General features: G+C 39.8%; 1 protein-coding gene across 2 annotated transcripts in view; it reads right to left on the bottom strand.

The window, feature by feature from the left end:
* Positions 1 to 291: 291 nt before the first annotated feature.
* Positions 292 to 23,011, bottom strand: part of LOC149414071 (uncharacterized) — a 63,226-nt gene continuing 40,506 nt past the window's right edge. Inside the window, exons 12-15 of one of the 2 annotated variants that reach the window (XM_089643794.1) lie at positions 11,942 to 12,100; positions 3,621 to 3,732; positions 2,640 to 2,771; positions 292 to 1,777 (exon numbers count right to left, since the gene is read on the bottom strand). In XM_089643794.1, coding sequence (XP_089499920.1) covers positions 1,595 to 1,777; positions 2,640 to 2,771; positions 3,621 to 3,732; positions 11,942 to 12,100 — 586 coding nt within the window. In that variant the 3' untranslated portion in view covers positions 292 to 1,594. The remainder of the gene's footprint in view (positions 1,778 to 2,639; positions 2,772 to 3,620; positions 3,733 to 11,941; positions 12,101 to 23,011) is intronic. The other variant, XM_089643795.1, reaches the window with a different exon arrangement.

Below are 23,011 nucleotides of genomic sequence, written 5' to 3'. Positions count from 1 at the left end.
CGCACCGTCAGTTTCAGCACAAAGTCAAGGGAATTGTTAGGGCTCCACACCAGAGGTGACCGCCGAATTCAGGTGCTTTTATTTTTCTTTTTATTTTATCAATATTTGTTATGTATTTGCGCATTTTTCTCTTTCTTTCTGGCTAAACTTTTCTAAGTTAAGTTTTATTTCTTTCGTTAATTTGTCTACCTTCAACCATTATTGACCGTAAAGACTTTTATCGAAAATATCGGTAATACAGAATACACCAACACTAAAGATGGAAAAAAAACTGAATCAAAACAAAAGACGTACAAATTTACAAAAAAATTTATTAACATTAAACAAGAGTGAAAAACATTTACAATACATAATATAAATAACTCAGGCATTTAAATACATAATGCTTAATAATATTCTAATAATTCACATAACTAAGACATGTTAACACCTCAGCATATAATGTTGTTCTCCTAGTGAGGTGTTCACAAAACACTAAAACATATTTATGATTCATTTGCACGCAGTATCTACCCATCATCCCCACCTTACTTAATGCGGTATTGTTGTCTAGAAAGTAATAGAATAGAGGGAAGTATGAGTACTGACAAGTAGTGAGAAGGCAACAAGTAACAAGAACTGAAGGACAGAATGCCAAACTGACTATAATCCAATTTCCAAGAGAGAGGAACAAGTTGTTCTTGGCCCTGGGTTGGCTGATTAGCTGCTAACTATCAATTACTTCATTTTAATCTCACCCAATGGTACATCCATTTTACACGCACAAATACAAATCGGCAACTACGATTTCTCAATAACCACTTGGCCGATTGACCTCAGATTTGTTATATAACTTCAGTAAACTGTTTTTTTTAAAGTAGCAGAATAAGGTCGATAACATTTTAATTTTAATTTGTATTACTCAGATAGAAGTAAGAAAAATTTAAATGCACCATTTTTGAACTTAAGTTTAGTATAAGAAACAATATTACAAATCTATGTTTTTCTTCTGTAAAACGAGTTTACAATTTAAAAAATACAACTGATTTTGATATTATTAAAACTTAAAAATCTCATTTTTATAGAAATAATATAGGTATGTACCTACATTCCACAATAAGTCATGTTTAAGTACCTTTAACTAATCCCAAGTATGCCTACCCACTGGCCTTGCCTGTGTGGGATTTGTGTAATACATGTTGTCCGGAAACTCATAGTACAAAGGGGAAACTGATGAACCTATCACATAAGTATTTTTTTTACTATGTGAGTTTCCATTTTCGAGTAAATTGAGTCAGAAGTTGGAATTTTTAATTTTTTTTTTAATTTGTAGTATTTTAAAATGTGTCGAAGCGTCGGCCCGGCTACAAAAGGTTTTAATAGAAAAAATGTAACAAAAGAATTGAATTGAAAACCAGAGTATTTTTTAGGTTTTCTATGTGACGTAGATACGCCAATTTACCGCTTGTACTACAAGTTTCCAGACACCATGTATACACTGGGGGGGATTAGGGCAACTGCCCCCCTCAACTAATTCTATTGATACCATTATATGCAGAAAGAAAAAAATATTAATTATAAAAAAATAAATTTACAAATTGCTTAAAACACTTTCTTAAACAACAACACCGCTTTCAGGCCACACAATACCCTCTATCCAAGGGACGAAGGTAGATATCCGCGTATTGGTCAATGTGCAGGGTGAAGTGTTACGACAGGATAACAACCCCACCAGCAGGTGAGTACAGGCCACCCTGGGGCTGTTGGTTATAGTCAGCGGGCCGCCGTCGTACCTGTACTGAAAACAAATAAAGTGATAAGGTGAACACACTTCAAATGGCAGATAATTAATTCATTAATCGCTTCTTTAAAACCGGTAGGTGGTCATTGTTTACATTCATGGTCAATGGAAATGGTTTGGTTAAGCTAACCTAACCTAACCTAACCTAACCTAACCTAACCCTATTAGTTCTGTGAATAAAAGTCCTCGCACCCAAAAAATGTATTTTTTCGTTTTTCTTTCATTAAATCAATATTTTCTCTGAAAACTTAAGATTTGTAAGTAGGTACTTATATACCTACCTACTTAATCATATAATATGAAAAAGTTACCCAAATGATAATCCACGGGAGGAATTAATTAAGGAAGTCGTTTCTCCTTAATAGTAGATACATTCCGAGAGAAGAGAGCAATCAGAAGAAGAATAAGGACGGGTTGTTTCGAGGAATAATAATAATTCATCCAATTTCAAAGTTGATTTTCATGTTCTGTGTAGGTTCTATTCAAGTTCTATTATTATATCATTATTGGCCAAGGGCTTCACTAAGCTGAAATACTAACAGAACTTGAAACTCAACTCTGATGAATTGTTCAAATTCTGTGAAACAACCCGTTCTTAGAGATTGAATGTTACATTACATAATATAAACATCATTATGAAATTAAAAATATTTTTTTATGCAAAATGATTATGTATTATGTTAATTAAATTGAAAAAAATGGTAGACCTGTAGACAAGTTGCCATGGGGCAGGCAGCGGGACTACTCTTTTGTTATTTATAAAATTCTTGTGATATCAATGTTTAATTATCAATATTAAATAATAAAAACATCCTTGTTATAATGATCTTGGCGTACAATGCATTCCAGTGTTACATACCAGACATACTCCAGTTGTGTTGACTGGGCGGCTGCAAATCTCAAAGTCATGTTTTAAGCCGGCAGGGTGTTGATAGCTGCCAGCGGGGAATGCTCTAGAGCACTCCTCCTCAGATAGTCTCTGCATTGTCGTCTGAAATGTTGAAAAACGTACCAACTAATTGTTTTATCCAATGAGAACAATCCGCATAGTATTACAATGTGAAGTGAGGTTTTGAAGAAATGTGTTTTTTAATGTAAATACTACACAAGTCTCTCAACTACTCCCAACCGTCTAGAACCAGTGGGACTATGACATCCCCAATTGAGGAAGTGGGGAGGCGAAGGAGATGAAGGAGAGGAAGGTGGGGAAGTACCTGATCTGGTCACCAAACAAGACTATAGCCATTTCAAGATACATTAGAAGATCTTTCACCAGGGCGATACTGAGAGTATCTTCCACTCTGAAACTATATGTACATTACTTTTAATAAATTAATAATTTATCGTGAAATTACACGCGAGGATTTGAAGCAGCTACTTCTAAGTGTGTGCTTTAACCAACATTTCATTTGTCCTCTTCAGAGTGGTAGAAATACCATAAACATGTGGAGATCGGGAAAGAATTCAATAATGTAAGCTTTGTGGAAAAGTTTTATAAAGGGACCCTAAGATGGGTTTGACATGTAGAGCGAATGTACGGAGAAAGGAGTGGATGGTAGAAGGAGTCTGGGACTCCCAAGGTAGACATGGCAAGTACTTGGGTCATCTCAAGATTCAGATTAACAGAACCTATGTATGAATGTGCATGAAGCGAGGAGTGTGTGTTAAAACAGAGTTGTGTGGCGGTCCATCCTCTCTGCCTACCCCTGCGGGGAGACGGCGTGATGGTTAGATATCTATTTAAACAAATGTACATTTAGTACCAGTCACAGCTGTCAATCTTATTGTTATCGCATCATCGGTCATTGTTCATTCTGAAGGCAGAGAAATGTGTTCTAACCTTGTGGGGAGATGTGAGTGGGCCATCCCACCCAGTGAAGAGGAAGCCACTGTCAGGAAGAGTTGTGCCGGTGTGGAGACAGGCTGGGATTATACTGCTTGTTAATGTTACCCTGAAATTTATATAATTTATTTCTGTAAAACTGTGTAGTGGTAGTGCAATGCAATAATATTCCTTAACCCTTTAGGTGGGGTATGCCGATATTCCGGCATGACGCATGACGCATGACACTCGTGAGACCCTGTCACCCGTTATTTGACATTAGAAATAATGGTAATAAAGTAACAATAAATTTTAAAATTTCATAAAAATATTAAATGTCTTGATATTACTTTTCAACAGATTATTGACTGTAACATTGTAATAATAATTACAAATAAGTTATAATGTCGGTTGTTACTCTGTCCGTAACTCTGGTTCAATGAACTCCAGAAGTTTGATTTATTTTTGGGGTATTATGCCATGTTGCGCTACCTCCTTCTTTAGCCCACTTTGGACAGCATTACAGTAATTACAAATAAACATGTAATTTCACATTCGATTACACATCTGCCCTGATGATGGACACTATAATGCTGTCCGAAACGTTGGCTAAAGAAGGAGGTAGCGCAACATGGCATAATACCCCAAAATGAAATCACTTTAATAATTTTTGCCGTGAAAATTTCAAATCATATCCAGAACTTTGGTTATGAATTTAAGCATCATCATTTTCAAAATCGGAACTGATTTGTTGAGAATTCAGACTATCTGTGATGTTTCAAGGGTCTGCGCTAGGTATATATCTATATAAAAGTGTTTAGTGTGTTGCACAGTTTGCTGTAGTCCACCCTTGTATGCGCGCGAGTTCCCTACAGAGCATCAGACCATGTGAAGCAACAGTGGGCCTGTTCCGCTAGCAGGGCATGTAGCAAGAATGGAAGATAGGACAGGACATAGGAGTGTTTGTTGGTCGACCTACACTGAGGTGGCACTATACAGGTGGAACTATTCCTGCTAATAAGTTATAAGGAACCGGCGTTGCTTGAACTAACCCTTGTATGCGCGCGAGTTCCCTACAGAGCATCAGACCATGTGAAGCAACAGTGGGCCTGTTCCGCTAGCAGGGCATGTAGCAAGAATGGAAGATAGGACAGGACATAGGAGTGTTTGTTGGTCGACCTACACTGAGGTGGCACTATACAGGTGGAACTATTCCTGCTAATAAGTTATAAGGAACCGGCGTTGCTTGAACTAACCCTTGTATGCGCGCGAGTTCCCTACAGAGCATCAGACCATGTGAAGCAACAGTGGGCCTGTTCCGCTAGCAGGGCATGTAGCAAGAATGGAAGATAGGACAGGACATAGGAGTGTTTGTTGGTCGACCTACACTGAGGTGGCACTATACAGGTGGAACTATTCCTGCTAATAAGTTATAAGGAACCGGCGTTGCTTGAACTAACCCTTGTATGCAAGCGAGTTCCCTACAGAGCATCAGACCATGTGAAGCAACAGTGGGCCTGTTCCGCTAGCAGGGCATGTAGCAAGAATGGAAGATAGGACAGGACATAGGAGTGTTTGTTGGTCGACCTACACTGAGGTGGCACTATACAGGTGGAACTATTCCTGCTAATAAGTTATAAGGAACCGGCGTTGCTTGAACTAACCCTTGTATGCGCGCGAGTTCCCTACAGAGCATCAGACCATGTGAAGCAACAGTGGGCCTGTTCCGCTAGCAGGGCATGTAGCAAGAATGGAAGATAGGACAGGACATAGGAGTGTTTGTTGGTCGACCTACACTGAGGTGGCACTATACAGGTGGAACTATTCCTGCTAATAAGTTATAAGGAACCGGCGTTGCTTGAACTAACCCTTGTATGCGCGCGAGTTCCCTACAGAGCATCAGACCATGTGAAGCAACAGTGGGCCTGTTCCGCTAGCAGGGCATGTAGCAAGAATGGAAGATAGGACAGGACATAGGAGTGTTTGTTGGTCGACCTACACTGAGGTGGCACTATACAGGTGGAACTATTCCTGCTAATAAGTTATAAGGAACCGGCGTTGCTTGAACTAACCCTTGTATGCGCGCGAGTTCCCTACAGAGCATCAGACCATGTGAAGCAACAGTGGGCCTGTTCCGCTAGCAGGGCATGTAGCAAGAATGGAAGATAGGACAGGACATAGGAGTGTTTGTTGGTCGACCTACACTGAGGTGGCACTATACAGGTGGAACTATTCCTGCTAATAAGTTATAAGGAACCGGCGTTGCTTGAACTAACCCTTGTATGCGCGCGAGTTCCCTACAGAGCATCAGACCATGTGAAGCAACAGTGGGCCTGTTCCGCTAGCAGGGCATGTAGCAAGAATGGAAGATAGGACAGGACATAGGAGTGTTTGTTGGTCGACCTACACTGAGGTGGCACTATACAGGTGGAACTATTCCTGCTAATAAGTTATAAGGAACCGGCGTTGCTTGAACTAACCCTTGTATGCGCGCGAGTTCCCTACAGAGCATCAGACCATGTGAAGCAACAGTGGGCCTGTTCCGCTAGCAGGGCATGTAGCAAGAATGGAAGATAGGACAGGACATAGGAGTGTTTGTTGGTCGACCTACACTGAGGTGGCACTATACAGGTGGAACTATTCCTGCTAATAAGTTATAAGGAACCGGCGTTGCTTGAACTAACCCTTGTATGCAAGCGAGTTCCCTACAGAGCATCAGACCATGTGAAGCAACAGTGGGCCTGTTCCGCTAGCAGGGCATGTAGCAAGAATGGAAGATAGGACAGGACATAGGAGTGTTTGTTGGTCGACCTACACTGAGGTGGCACTATACAGGTGGAACTATTCCTGCTAATAAGTTATAAGGAACCGGCGTTGCTTGAACTAACCCTTGTATGCGCGCGAGTTCCCTACAGAGCATCAGACCATGTGAAGCAACAGTGGGCCTGTTCCGCTAGCAGGGCATGTAGCAAGAATGGAAGATAGGACAGGACATAGGAGTGTTTGTTGGTCGACCTACACTGAGGTGGCACTATACAGGTGGAACTATTCCTGCTAATAAGTTATAAGGAACCGGCGTTGCTTGAACTAACCCTTGTATGCGCGCGAGTTCCCTACAGAGCATCAGACCATGTGAAGCAACAGTGGGCCTGTTCCGCTAGCAGGGCATGTAGCAAGAATGGAAGATAGGACAGGACATAGGAGTGTTTGTTGGTCGACCTACACTGAGGTGGCACTATACAGGTGGAACTATTCCTGCTAATAAGTTATAAGGAACCGGCGTTGCTTGAACTAACCCTTGTATGCGCGCGAGTTCCCTACAGAGCATCAGACCATGTGAAGCAACAGTGGGCCTGTTCCGCTAGCAGGGCATGTAGCAAGAATGGAAGATAGGACAGGACATAGGAGTGTTTGTTGGTCGACCTACACTGAGGTGGCACTATACAGGTGGAACTATTCCTGCTAATAAGTTATAAGGAACCGGCGTTGCTTGAACTAACCCTTGTATGCGCGCGAGTTCCCTACAGAGCATCAGACCATGTGAAGCAACAGTGGGCCTGTTCCGCTAGCAGGGCATGTAGCAAGAATGGAAGATAGGACAGGACATAGGAGTGTTTGTTGGTCGACCTACACTGAGGTGGCACTATACAGGTGGAACTATTCCTGCTAATAAGTTATAAGGAACCGGCGTTGCTTGAACTAACCCTTGTATGCGCGCGAGTTCCCTACAGAGCATCAGACCATGTGAAGCAACAGTGGGCCTGTTCCGCTAGCAGGGCATGTAGCAAGAATGGAAGATAGGACAGGACATAGGAGTGTTTGTTGGTCGACCTACACTGAGGTGGCACTATACAGGTGGAACTATTCCTGCTAATAAGTTATAAGGAACCGGCGTTGCTTGAACTAACCCTTGTATGCAAGCGAGTTCCCTACAGAGCATCAGACCATGTGAAGCAACAGTGGGCCTGTTCCGCTAGCAGGGCATGTAGCAAGAATGGAAGATAGGACAGGACATAGGAGTGTTTGTTGGTCGACCTACACTGAGGTGGCACTATACAGGTGGAACTATTCCTGCTAATAAGTTATAAGGAACCGGCGTTGCTTGAACTAACCCTTGTATGCGCGCGAGTTCCCTACAGAGCATCAGACCATGTGAAGCAACAGTGGGCCTGTTCCGCTAGCAGGGCATGTAGCAAGAATGGAAGATAGGACAGGACATAGGAGTGTTTGTTGGTCGACCTACACTGAGGTGGCACTATACAGGTGGAACTATTCCTGCTAATAAGTTATAAGGAACCGGCGTTGCTTGAACTAACCCTTGTATGCGCGCGAGTTCCCTACAGAGCATCAGACCATGTGAAGCAACAGTGGGCCTGTTCCGCTAGCAGGGCATGTAGCAAGAATGGAAGATAGGACAGGACATAGGAGTGTTTGTTGGTCGACCTACACTGAGGTGGCACTATACAGATGGAACTATTCCTGCTAATAAGTTATAAGGAACCGGCGTTGCTTGAACTAACCCTTGTATGCGCGCGAGTTCCCTACAGAGCATCAGACCATGTGAAGCAACAGTGGGCCTGTTCCGCTAGCAGGGCATGTAGCAAGAATGGAAGATAGGACAGGACATAGGAGTGTTTGTTGGTCGACCTACACTGAGGTGGCACTATACAGATGGAACTATTCCTGCTAATAAGTTATAAGGAACCGGCGTTGCTTGAACTAACCCTTGTATGCGCGCGAGTTCCCTACAGAGCATCAGACCATGTGAAGCAACAGTGGGCCTGTTCCGCTAGCAGGGCATGTAGCAAGAATGGAAGATAGGACAGGACATAGGAGTGTTTGTTGGTCGACCTACACTGAGGTGGCACTATACAGGTGGAACTATTCCTGCTAATAAGTTATAAGGAACCGGCGTTGCTTGAACTAACCCTTGTATGCGCGCGAGTTCCCTACAGAGCATCAGACCATGTGAAGCAACAGTGGGCCTGTTCCGCTAGCAGGGCATGTAGCAAGAATGGAAGATAGGACAGGACATAGGAGTGTTTGTTGGTCGACCTACACTGAGGTGGCACTATACAGGTGGAACTATTCCTGCTAATAAGTTATAAGGAACCGGCGTTGCTTGAACTAACCCTTGTATGCGCGCGAGTTCCCTACAGAGCATCAGACCATGTGAAGCAACAGTGGGCCTGTTCCGCTAGCAGGGCATGTAGCAAGAATGGAAGATAGGACAGGACATAGGAGTGTTTGTTGGTCGACCTACACTGAGGTGGCACTATACAGGTGGAACTATTCCTGCTAATAAGTTATAAGGAACCAGCGTTGCTTGAACTAACCCTTGTATGCGCGCGAGTTCCCTACAGAGCATCAGACCATGTGAAGCAACAGTGGGCCTGTTCCGCTAGCAGGGCATGTAGCAAGAATGGAAGATAGGACAGGACATAGGAGTGTTTGTTGGTCGACCTACACTGAGGTGGCACTATACAGGTGGAACTATTCCTGCTAATAAGTTATAAGGAACCGGCGTTGCTTGAACTAACCCTTGTATGCGCGCGAGTTCCCTACAGAGCATCAGACCATGTGAAGCAACAGTGGGCCTGTTCCGCTAGCAGGGCATGTAGCAAGAATGGAAGATAGGACAGGACATAGGAGTGTTTGTTGGTCGACCTACACTGAGGTGGCACTATACAGGTGGAACTATTCCTGCTAATAAGTTATAAGGAACCGGCGTTGCTTGAACTAACCCTTGTATGCAAGCGAGTTCCCTACAGAGCATCAGACCATGTGAAGCAACAGTGGGCCTGTTCCGCTAGCAGGGCATGTAGCAAGAATGGAAGATAGGACAGGACATAGGAGTGTTTGTTGGTCGACCTACACTGAGGTGGCACTATACAGGTGGAACTATTCCTGCTAATAAGTTATAAGGAACCGGCGTTGCTTGAACTAACCCTTGTATGCGCGCGAGTTCCCTACAGAGCATCAGACCATGTGAAGCAACAGTGGGCCTGTTCCGCTAGCAGGGCATGTAGCAAGAATGGAAGATAGGACAGGACATAGGAGTGTTTGTTGGTCGACCTACACTGAGGTGGCACTATACAGGTGGAACTATTCCTGCTAATAAGTTATAAGGAACCGGCGTTGCTTGAACTAACCCTTGTATGCGCGCGAGTTCCCTACAGAGCATCAGACCATGTGAAGCAACAGTGGGCCTGTTCCGCTAGCAGGGCATGTAGCAAGAATGGAAGATAGGACAGGACATAGGAGTGTTTGTTGGTCGACCTACACTGAGGTGGCACTATACAGGTGGAACTATTCCTGCTAATAAGTTATAAGGAACCGGCGTTGCTTGAACTAACCCTTGTATGCAAGCGAGTTCCCTACAGAGCATCAGACCATGTGAAGCAACAGTGGGCCTGTTCCGCTAGCAGGGCATGTAGCAAGAATGGAAGATAGGACAGGACATAGGAGTGTTTGTTGGTCGACCTACACTGAGGTGGCACTATACAGGTGGAACTATTCCTGCTAATAAGTTATAAGGAACCGGCGTTGCTTGAACTAACCCTTGTATGCGCGCGAGTTCCCTACAGAGCATCAGACCATGTGAAGCAACAGTGGGCCTGTTCCGCTAGCAGGGCATGTAGCAAGAATGGAAGATAGGACAGGACATAGGAGTGTTTGTTGGTCGACCTACACTGAGGTGGCACTATACAGGTGGAACTATTCCTGCTAATAAGTTATAAGGAACCGGCGTTGCTTGAACTAACCCTTGTATGCGCGCGAGTTCCCTACAGAGCATCAGACCATGTGAAGCAACAGTGGGCCTGTTCCGCTAGCAGGGCATGTAGCAAGAATGGAAGATAGGACAGGACATAGGAGTGTTTGTTGGTCGACCTACACTGAGGTGGCACTATACAGGTGGAACTATTCCTGCTAATAAGTTATAAGGAACCGGCGTTGCTTGAACTAACCCTTGTATGCGCGCGAGTTCCCTACAGAGCATCAGACCATGTGAAGCAACAGTGGGCCTGTTCCGCTAGCAGGGCATGTAGCAAGAATGGAAGATAGGACAGGACATAGGAGTGTTTGTTGGTCGACCTACACTGAGGTGGCACTATACAGGTGGAACTATTCCTGCTAATAAGTTATAAGGAACCGGCGTTGCTTGAACTAACCCTTGTATGCGCGCGAGTTCCCTACAGAGCATCAGACCATGTGAAGCAACAGTGGGCCTGTTCCGCTAGCAGGGCATGTAGCAAGAATGGAAGATAGGACAGGACATAGGAGTGTTTGTTGGTCGACCTACACTGAGGTGGCACTATACAGGTGGAACTATTCCTGCTAATAAGTTATAAGGAACCGGCGTTGCTTGAACTAACCCTTGTATGCGCGCGAGTTCCCTACAGAGCATCAGACCATGTGAAGCAACAGTGGGCCTGTTCCGCTAGCAGGGCATGTAGCAAGAATGGAAGATAGGACAGGACATAGGAGTGTTTGTTGGTCGACCTACACTGAGGTGGCACTATACAGGTGGAACTATTCCTGCTAATAAGTTATAAGGAACCGGCGTTGCTTGAACTAACCCTTGTATGCGCGCGAGTTCCCTACAGAGCATCAGACCATGTGAAGCAACAGTGGGCCTGTTCCGCTAGCAGGGCATGTAGCAAGAATGGAAGATAGGACAGGACATAGGAGTGTTTGTTGGTCGACCTACACTGAGGTGGCACTATACAGGTGGAACTATTCCTGCTAATAAGTTATAAGGAACCGGCGTTGCTTGAACTAACCCTTGTATGCGCGCGAGTTCCCTACAGAGCATCAGACCATGTGAAGCAACAGTGGGCCTGTTCCGCTAGCAGGGCATGTAGCAAGAATGGAAGATAGGACAGGACATAGGAGTGTTTGTTGGTCGACCTACACTGAGGTGGCACTATACAGGTGGAACTATTCCTGCCAATAAGTAATAAGGAACTAACCTAGGAGATGGGGAAGATCAAGGTGGGAAGGTGAAGGTGGAACCAAACACGGCTAAAGCCATCTCAAGCAACGTTTCAATTCTGAATGGTAGTCTTACACCAGGGCGATACTGAGAGTATATTCCACTCTAGAATGTACTGCAAATGGGCGAAATAATAAATTAGTAAAATAAGATTTATTATTTGAACCTCCGACCTCCGGATTGCTAGTCGAGAGCCTTACCACTCGACCACGGTGGCCGTTAGATTGGTAATTGTAATAGCAAATGGTCTTTAATTGAAATTCCAGTCGTACCCATGAACTTATTTGTTTTGTGATTTTTACTAACATTATTCCAATGTTTTGTATAATTATGAAAAGCTTACTGTCTGTCAAGCTGCAGAAGGGCGATGTCGTTATACGCGTGTGAGTAAGTATGCTTGTATAGTGGGTGGGCGTGTGTTTTTATCACATTGTATATAGCGTCAGGGTTGTACTGAGGTGTAAAGTTCCCCCCCAATCCGACGAACTTGACATCCTCTGAGCTGAAACAAAAGAAGTGCAGGTTATATTAACATTGCCATGTGCATCTTAAGTAGGTCTTATTGTCTAATACAATCACTACGTCATCTGAGATTCACCACCATAATATATTTGTTATGGTTTTATATTTCAAAGGAAAACCGCTGATTCAATTCAATTCAATTTTTCATTCTTTTAAAAACATTACAAAATCGTTAATTTCAAAGCGTCTTAAAATAAATTGCATTCATATAAGTCGGTACATACATACTCGTATTACAAAGCAGAATTTAGTGTAGCTATACACTATGGTGTATAATTTGTAAACATGGAGTGAAAAATAAAATAACTGCGTACCATACTAGCGACAACAAAGATGCTGTTTAAAAGCAACTTCTTAAAAACTAAATATATATAATATGTCGATATCAGAATTGATTCTGTTCAACTACTGACTCATCTCGCTAACAACTTTACTCTTCGAACAGTTCGAGAGAGTTCTTAAGGCTCCGTAGTAAGCGTTCAAAAAGATGAAGAAGATTATTTGAAGGGAGATATGAAACGACAATAATTTTGCGAAATTTGATAAAATATTTAATGAAACAAGATTCGTTTAATAAGAAGTCTTTCTACAAATGCCCAAGTTTCATTTAAAGAAACACTGTGAATTTTTTAATACCTACGACATGTTAAATAACAGAACAAAATTGGTCTGTTATCATTTTCGGAGCACACTTTGAGATTTTTTTCGATCGATGGAATTTCGTATAGTTACCGTTTCGACTCAAATGTATAAATATTATCTTCAAAAACAATATATATTTTTTAGGAACTCTAAATGTTAAAGTGTTCAAGAGAAATGTGTTATAAATTGGTGGAAATACGGAATGAGTGGCTTAAAACCAGTCGGGTCATGTGGTGCTATATCTGTCACCAAATGACAAATCCTCATGAAACTAACTTCTCATCTCCTTTTCTACTATGGTCAGACATATAATATAAACAGAATAATAAGAAGGAGTCACGGGCGGCCGCGGGGAGGAAACCGGCGGAACTTTCATACATATATAAATCTACAGTTTTATTCCGAAATCGGTGAAATTTAGCACACTTTACCTTCAAAACAAGAGGAAGGCTACAGTCTACATAAGATTTAGTAAAACTCTATGGAAAGCCTATGGTACATCAGCGAGTATATTTTTATAAAATGGTTGGTCTGTGGTTGTGTTATGATAGTTATTCAGCCAAGAATATTTAGTTTATTTCTGTTCGAAAGTGGTTTTATGTTTTTATCATCAAAACAAGTGAATTTGTAAAAGAGCTATTTTAAAAAAATAACTAGCTGTACCCCGCCACGCGTTGCTGTGGTTCAGTCTGGCTGTGTATATAGAGAGACAATGGCGCATGTTGCTTTTACGTCCAACAGATGGCGTTGTTTTAAGAAAAAGCATGTTTTACCTGTCACAGGTGACATCTATATGCTATATGTATATAAAAACGAATGCGTATTCGAATGCAACGTTGTGTCAAAATAACAAAGCAATCAGAAGAACTTTCGGAGATTTAAGATTTTGAACAAACTAACATATTATAAACTTCAGTTGTTGACAGCGGTGTCAAATAGTGTTTACGGTAGTGTTTTTGAAATCTGCAAGCAAAATACAATCGACGTAAGTCAAAAAAGTGTCAGTAAAGGTTAAAGTGACTACCGCGCATTTCATGAGCCTATTTTTTACACCCGTAAAAGACATCTGTGTCATTTTTTGTACAAATTAAAAAATAACGTTAAATACTTTAAAGTGATTCCCGGTATTCTACCTAAATATCTACAAACAGTTAATCATCATAATAATAACATTGTGTGATAACAAATACCAAAGTGTTTATGCTACAGACACCAAAAATCGTGCAAAATTCTACGTTTTAACAGTGATTCCACCATATAAAAACTTGAAACAGTGGTTCATTTATGTGGGTACGTTAATTTAACAACATATTGTTGATTGCCTGCCAACAGGCGTTAATACCAGTCATCAAGGGTGTTGCGGAAATTGCCAACGAACAGGCGTCAGTACCAGACAGCAAGAGTGTTTTGAGAAATTGCCAACAAACAGGCGCTAAAAGAAATTATACATACCATCAATTGTATCAATCTCCAATACGAATCGATATTCAAAAAATCAAAATACATAAACAAACGCAAGTCCTGAAGATGAATTGCCAAGCCTGTTCTGAGTCTACCCTCTCAGACGAGTCCGTTTTTATATGTACACTTTGCAAAGGAACATATCATTTACTCTGTGGTGGGGTAACAGAAAGCTCATACCGTCGCCTCAGCAAGGAGCGACGCACACAGTTAAAATGTTCTAAATGCTTATGTGCTGTGCCCACTATCAAAGCAAGTGCTAGTGCCCTTGTGGACACTGAACTACTTTCCAAGTTGCTCGAGCAAAATACCCAAATTCTCGCCACTTTGGCTACTATGAGTAAACAGTATGAGGACATCTTACATCGTGTCCACGATCTAGAAGCCACAAACAGCAAACTTGAAAAAAGGAACACTGACCTTGAAACGAAAATCAACGTCCTAGAAAACCAAATGGAACAAATTGACAGACAAAATAAGTCAAAAAATATAGAAATTAGGGGGATCCCCGAAATTAATGGGGAAAACTTAAATAACTACATTTTTAACATTAAAAAAATAACAAAATCCAATAACGAATCCAATAATATCGATGCAGCTTACCGTATCAACCAAAAGTCCAAAAAAGATCAACGCAGGCCAATCGTAGTGAAATTCAAAACCAACGTCGACCGTGATGATTTCCTGAGAGACATTAAAAACTACAACAAACAAGCCCCGAACCGTGAAGACAAACTTAACACCGCCCTTATCGGAATGGCAGGACCAAGTGTGCAAATTTACATCTTGGAACACCTGACTTTTCGCGCAAAACATTTATGGTTTCTCGCGAGAAAAGCTACACACGAAAATCGGTTTAAGTTCGCCTGGACGAAGGGAGGTCAAGTATATGTCCGCAAAGACAACGGAACACCTGCTATTATTATTAACGAAACAAACAAAAACATTTTGTCTCCCTCAATCAATAACCAATAAACAAAGCTCGTTTAGATATACTCATATAACTTACTCTCATATGTTTATACTTTTCCACATAAATCTCTATGTAAAACACAGAATCAAGAAGTATATGTTGTGTTTTAACATACTCATGCTCTATATCCTTTATTTGCTTATGTTATATATTCGCAGCAACTATATATATACTCTCTATACTTATGATTTTGTTATATTTACACTTTATATACTTATGTTTTGGAAATATTTTTTTCCCACATTGCTTAACCATACTGTATTTTTATCCACCAACTTTATTCTTATCAACTTCACCTTATCTCTTATCACCAAATCTTTACTTGAAATTCATTTAAACATTGCATATAGCTATAGTTTTACTACATATAAATCTTGTATTTATGATATTGACTATAAGTGTCAGAATTTTTATATTATAATCATTATAAATGCCACTGTTATTGCTTATTATATATCTGTAATCACTATAAAGGTCACTGTCATTGCTTATTTTGTTATTGCTTTTAATAACTGGCGAACTCCCTCTCGACTATTACCAACAACAGAAACCAGTGGTACAACTTATTTTAATAATATTCGACATATTGATACGATCATTCTTAAATGCAATATTACTTTAATTACTAACAAAAGTGAAATTAACTTTTTAAATGTTATTGTTTTTAGTTCTGCGAACAATAAGAATTATTGGAAATATTTTTTCTTGCATTACTTAACGGTGCGTTATTTGTATCTAAAAACAATTTTTTTTTATCTCAAAATCATTATTTAAAAAATGGAAGACATTACAAATTTATTAGATAACATCTCACAGATTCCATGTACCGAAACAAATAGTGCTGTAGAAGTTCGACAAATCTTAAATCAATCAAACTTAAAAATATTTTCCATGAATATCAGATCAATTAATAAAAATTTCAATGAACTCCTTATACTACTCACAGACCTTGATTCAGATTTTGACTTACTTATTCTGACCGAATGCTGGATCAAAGATAACTTTATTCCAAAAACTATAAAAGACTATAATCAATACAATACACAGAATAATAAATCTCAAAATGATGGTGTAATCATTTACATCAAAAATCACATACAACACTCTGTTGAAGAAATCTCAATCACAAATTCAAATTGTCTTAAACTCGAAATAGAAAATAGTGTAACGATATTATCTATATACCGATCACCGAGTGCGTCTAATATAACACCATTCCTAAACTCACTTAACAAATCCTTATCGTGTATGAGTGATCGTGAAAATGTTCTAATTATTGGTGACCTTAATATTAATATCATAAATACGATGCATCCCCAAGCAAATGACTACATGAACTTACTAACTCTACAAGGTTTTATTCCAGCTATTACGGCCCCCACTCGGGTATCAGAATTATGCGTCAGTTGCATTGACCATGTTTTTGCTAAATGTAAATTGAATACCGAATCTCTCGTATACCAATGCACGGTTACAGACCACTACGCCACTATCACCTCCCTTTCACATGCTATTAAAAAATTACCTGCATCGAAAATACCCACGAAGAAAATTTGCTATGACACTCTTTTTAAACTGGTTTCCAAGGAAAACTGGTCAAATTTTTATAAACTCACCGACCCAAACATAGCGTGCGAATTTCTTATCGACACCATACATAACCATTTGAAAAGTTCCGCATCCAACACTAACGACAAACAGAGTAGTCGCAAAATTAAACTTAAGCCTTGGATAACAAATGGCATCCTACACTGTATTCACAAGCGTAATAAACTTCACAAATTTTGTAAAAACAACCCCAATAATCACGAATCTCTCCTATTTTACAAACGATACAGAAATGCTTGTAAAAAAATAATCTGCAGAGCTAGAGACGAATATTATAGGAAACAGATCAAGGAAGCTGCCAATGACAATAAACAAATCTGGAATATTGTCAAAGAGATCTGCTATACCAACAAAACTACCGCACCTATAAATAAAATAACCATTGCAGACCAAACACTAGATACAACAAATCATTCAAAAAAAATCGCAAATCATTTCAATAAATTCTTCTCCACAGTCGGATCAGACTTAGCAAATAGTATTTTAGATAAAAACGGAAAGACAGAATATAATCTTGCAAATAATATATCGATTGAAAATCTTTGTTATGATCCATTTAATCTCACTCCTACCACAGAACAAGAAATCACTGAAATTATTTCATCACTCAAAAACACACATTCAACTGGAATCGACAATATATCCACTAAATTGATCAAACACCTCAAACCAATCATCACTAAACCCCTTGAACATGTAATAAATCTAAGCTTTCAAACTGACCTCTTCCCAAATTCTTTAAAACACTCAACAATTATTCCTATCTATAAATCAGGGGACAGATCATCAGTGAATAACTATAGACCAATATCCTTGCTGAGTCCGATATCAAAAATAATTGAAAAAACGGTAAAACGAAGGCTATACAAATTTCTTGAAGATAATAACATTCTTTCAGGAAATCAATATGGCTTCCGCAAAGGTCGTAGTGCCGCAGATGCAATTGCAAATTTTACAAAAGTAGTCTCTGATAACCTTGATAAAGGCCGCAAGCCCCTTGCTGTTTTCTTGGATCTAGCCAAAGCCTTTGATACTGTCTCTCACCGCATACTTTTGAAGAAACTCCTTCAGGTAGGAATAAAAGGTACTCCCCTTAAATGGTTTGAGAACTACTTAACAAATAGATCGCAATCGTCTCTTATAAATTCTGCTAAAGAATATAGAAGTACAAGTTTACCAATCACGTACGGTGTGCCACAAGGCAGTGTATTGGGCCCACTTCTCTTTCTAATATATATAAACACTTTATGTAACTTGGCAATTGATGGAACTATAATTTCTTTTGCTGATGATACGGTAATCATCTTTGAATCTGATAATTGGAAATCAACTATGGAAAAAGCAAATAAGGGCCTAAATAAAGTAAAACATTGGTTAGACAACAACCTTCTGACTCTTAATATTGACAAAACAAAATACTTACTTTTCTCCATACGCAAAGTCACTACTCCTCAAAACTGTCCTAATCTTATCATTCACTCATGCCCACAAAACCATATTACCCCTACGCCTCTCCTCAATAATTGCTCATGCACCAACCTAAAAAAATCCGACCAAATTAAATATCTAGGGGTTGTTATAGATGATCAACTACGTTGGGAGGATCATGTCAATCTCACAACAAAAAGACTCCGCAAATTGTGCTATATATTTCTCTCTCTCAGATCAATCCTAAACCTTCAAACAATGAGATGCATATATTTTGCACTTTTCCAATCAATAGCTACATACGGTATCGTGGGATGGGGAGGCTGTGCAGCTTCAATTATTAATCCCATGATCTTAATTCAAAAACTGCTACTAAGGATTATATTAAAATGTCACCCATCTCACCCTTCAGACCCACTTTTTAAAAAATTCGCAATCCTAGACATTAGACAATTATACGTGAAGACAATTCTTATACACATAAGGAAAAATGATTTAACACTCAAAACTCAACACAATATTTACACCCGCTACTCATCACACCAAAAATGTAAAATTCCTCAAACAAAAACAGCCTTCGCCCAGCGACAGTTCTCTTATATAGCGCCTAAAATGTTCAACTTACTGAGTATTGATATTAAGACATCGAAAACTGATGATCTTTATGCCATTAGTGTACAGAACTGGTTATTTGCTCAAGGAAGGAAATATTATAAAGAATGCCTTACAACTTAATAGTGTTCTTATTTTTCGAGTAAAAATTTTATCTCTTAATTAACTTTCATCAAAAACTTTATATTACGCTGATGCGATTATTTTTATTTTTATTTCTATTATCCCTAGCATTATCTATTATTTTTATTTGTATCCTACCTTATTTTTATTTTTATCTTTATGTTTACAAGATTCACCTACTCCAATTCTTTTCCTGTATGTGATCATGTATATAATATTATATATTCAGTATTGGTTATTTATGAAGGGAAAGAACTATTTTGAAGAATACCTGACATCATTAAATAAGTTCATTTGCTTTATTATTCTTTTTTTTTCATTTCAATTCTGTTTAAAATTTCTTTTTAAAATAATTATTTAATTTATCTTTACTTTCATCGCTTTCTTATTTTCAGTAAAACCTATTTAACCTATGCCTATTTTACAACTGAATAAATCATGTATTACATTTATATAATTATACACAAATTTCGACTACCATAATACGGACATGTGTCTAGTGTGGTAGTCGAAAAGCATGTAAAAAACCTGTATCCAAATATATTTTTATGAATAAAGAAAAAAAAAAAAAAAAAAAAAAAAAAACATTTTCGTTTTTATTTATATAAATAGATTTGCAGGGAAGGGACTTTAAAGTCTTGAATTAGTCTGACAGTGGGGGGGGTAATTATAAATAAATTTTACTAATAATTTTTTGGAATGTTTTGAATGTACCTCCCCCGAGATTGATTCAGGGAGAAACAAATGGTTCTACTCTAAAATTACATATGTTTCTTAGCCCGTTGTCCCACGGGTCGGTAAGGAATCGAAATAAACCGAGTGCTATAAAACCCTGTGTCGTTTGGTTACTGATCCGTGGGACGACGGGCTTATTCTTTTAAAAACTATACAATCATTTTGTTATCCTTTGTACTGTTTGTAATTTTCACTTCATATTATACCATTGTATTTAACATTAGGTTTAACGGTAAGCACAGAGCAGTCAGGCTTACATCATTTGAATGTATATTACAGTTATATGAGTGTATACCAGTGGCGGTCCGTGCCTTTTCAGTTAACTAGCAATTAGAGTGGTTGGCAAATGGCTAAGGATTGACAAAAACGATATTTTCAAAATTGATCCAAAATCAGAAATATTAAAAAAACAACATTACTAAACTAGGCCTTGGGAAAATAATTTCACTGTTGTCGGTTATTTTGAGGAAAGAAAGTAATTCTTGAAGAGCGTCTTGAAGAAACCCATATCTTAGGAGGGAACAAATACAGCCAAGCTGTAGAATTTAAAAAAAAGACAATCTTTGAAACAACCTGTTCTCATGTGACAAATGTGATAACTGTGTAAAAATATTTGGCGGGTCTCACGGCTATGCGCCGGTGGCAAAGGATCTATGATGCTCGTTCCCCGGAGCATCTTCCATTGAAATACCGGTACTTACTTGTAAGACTTGTATCCTAAATTCAACGGAAACACTCTAAAAGCAATCTGTATCTCTTAAAGTTACTGGAGGTCTAGCACGGTCAGTTGTTAAAGCCATATGTCATATATGGTCAGAAATGATCCGACGGCCGATAAACATATTTTAGGCCTCCATAGCATCAGATAAGCTTCGTTTAACTGTCAATATACACATCTTCTTTAATAATGTCGTTCGTTATGCAAAATTACTGGCTTATTAACGAACAGAGTTGAACTAACGAAGCTCTTAGAATTGGAAAAGAAGTCGTATACGCGGTGAATTGAGGCGGGTATAGGTACCGCCGCCCCGAGAACTATTTATTGCATAACCATCACCTCTGTCATAGGTCACCCCAAGTGGTTCGCTACGTTTGGTGACTTAGCAGGGGTGCCCGGTTCATCAGGTTTATCGGTGTCTTGGCGGCAGATGTGTCTGCCCACCAACTGCATGGCAGGCCGGATCGGGAGAGACTGGTTGACGGAGACCTTTTGACCTCTCCACCAGGACTCTCTCGGAACATTGCCTCGCACCGCAGTGGAAGGGATGGATTCATAACTAACCCCCAGATTCCTATCCACCCCTTGTACCTTTCTCCTTCCCAGAACTTCCCATCCTTCCTTTCCTAAAAAGACGCCCCACACAGCATCCCCAAAGAGGGGAAGTATTTTTCTACGGGCCTCCTGTGTGAAGCTAATAGTAAGCATAATTTTTTCTGAAGTCATAAGATTTATTAGTAGATATTTAATACGTGTTTACTTATAAAACAAATATATGGTTTTTGTACCGTTTTTTAAATTTCAAATAAGGACTTATACAAAAAGGTCTCAATGACATTTCTGTTTTCAAATATTCTTCAGGCAGGTAGGTGCCATAATATTGTAAAAATGCAAATAAGGAAGTAAACACGACAATTTTACATAAAAAGTCATCTTTACTGAACAATTAAAACGGCCACCATTCTGAACCCAAAACTAAACATACAGACAGATGAAATGCAAAACGGTCGAGTTAAAACAGGACTTGGCAACGCTCAATTCATTAAATTATGTGAGGTAAATTCTTTAGTTCGCCGCGTTTACCACGAGTTCCCAGACACAGTGTACACCACAAGTTTGTGAAATATCGTTTAAAATGCGCTTAATTCTTTAAAGTGAGATTGTTCAAATATTCTGTATTAATATTCTGTATTCTGTATTAAAATATTTCTGGCGCATACCGTACTGTTGCTTCGGACGCTTTGCCAGTTTTGGCCGGCATTTTGCCAATCGATCTGGAGATTAGGGAAGTCTTAACCAAGCAGAGACTTTCCAGAGGATCCCCGGCAACCCATCTTGGTGTCGTTCTGACACCAGGTGGACCGGGAACTCTCCCTGGACTGCTTCGGACGATGAGGGACCTTTCGCTCAAAGAGTGGCAGGTCCGTTGGGATAGGTCGAGCATGGGAAGATGGACCTTTTCCTTCTTCCCATCAGTTAAACTCAGAATGGAAGGGGCCTTCCTCAAACTGGACCATCACATGACGCAGCTCCTCTCAGGACATGGGGAATTCAGGGGGAGGCTTCACAGCCTTGCCCTGTCTACCCATCCCAATTGCGCTTGTGGCAATACTTACCAGTCGGCCGAGCACATTCTGTGGCACTGTGAGATCTTGAAGGATGCCAGAGACGAAATGATAGACGGTCTGAATGTCCCCATTAGACCGGTGTGGAACACCGATCTTGTTTCTAACATAGTCAATTTCGAATGTCTGAGGAAGTTTACTAGGATCTGGGTTGAGAGATGGTCTGTGCTTAGAGTCGCTGACTAGTGTGATAACTGAGAACCCCTGGTGTATTGCTCCTGCTCCATGACTAATTCTTTTGTAATTCTCCGATTATTGTTTATGCATTCTGTTCTTCTTATTTTTATTATTTTTCTTTCCTTACTGTACCAGCTGCTGCAGATGAATTTCTTTCGTTTACATATCTTTTAAATAACTTGTATCCTATTTTCAGTTTTCTTTTCTTATGTTTTGTGTCTAAGGTAGACACACTGTCCTTTTTACAGACATTGCAGACACTCTTTATATATCTTTGCTTAGCTAATTATCTCTTTTACTTTGTCTTTTATCTTATACTTCACATACTGTCCTCTTTACAGACCATGCAAATGTTATTTTTATGCTTTCTACTTTTGTTTTACTTAATCTACCGATGTTCTTAAGTGGCACTTTTGGATTGTTTATTGTTTTTCTTTTTCTCTTTTCTTTTCTCGTCTTTTTTATATGCATTTTTTTATTGGTTTTCTTTCTTTTTTTCAGTAACGGCAACGAGTTTACAGGCTAGAACTGAACTCCGTTGTTTGTTTTGTATTGTTTACTTTTCCCCAATAGGGGTTGGACAACGGGCCTAGTCCCCGCATGCACTGCTGGAGCTTCTTTTAATTTCTTGTTTTTACCGAGGGACTCCGCCAATCACCTGCGCCACCCCTGAGGAGCGTTGGTGGTCAGAGGGGTGACTGTGCGGATTGGGGTAACCTCCACCCTGCCTCCGACCTCCTGACGCTTCTTTCCCCTAGGTTCTTTAGGGTTTATCCCTCTTTTTCCCAT

The sequence above is a fragment of the Hesperophylax consimilis genome, chromosome 20 (assembly GCF_061612785.1).
Source record: "Hesperophylax consimilis isolate HC1 chromosome 20, BYU_Hcon_1.0, whole genome shotgun sequence".
Classification (NCBI taxonomy): Eukaryota; Metazoa; Arthropoda; class Insecta; order Trichoptera; family Limnephilidae; genus Hesperophylax; species Hesperophylax consimilis.
Note: the sequence above shows the minus strand (reverse complement) of the source record. Positions and strands in the feature narration are given on the sequence as shown.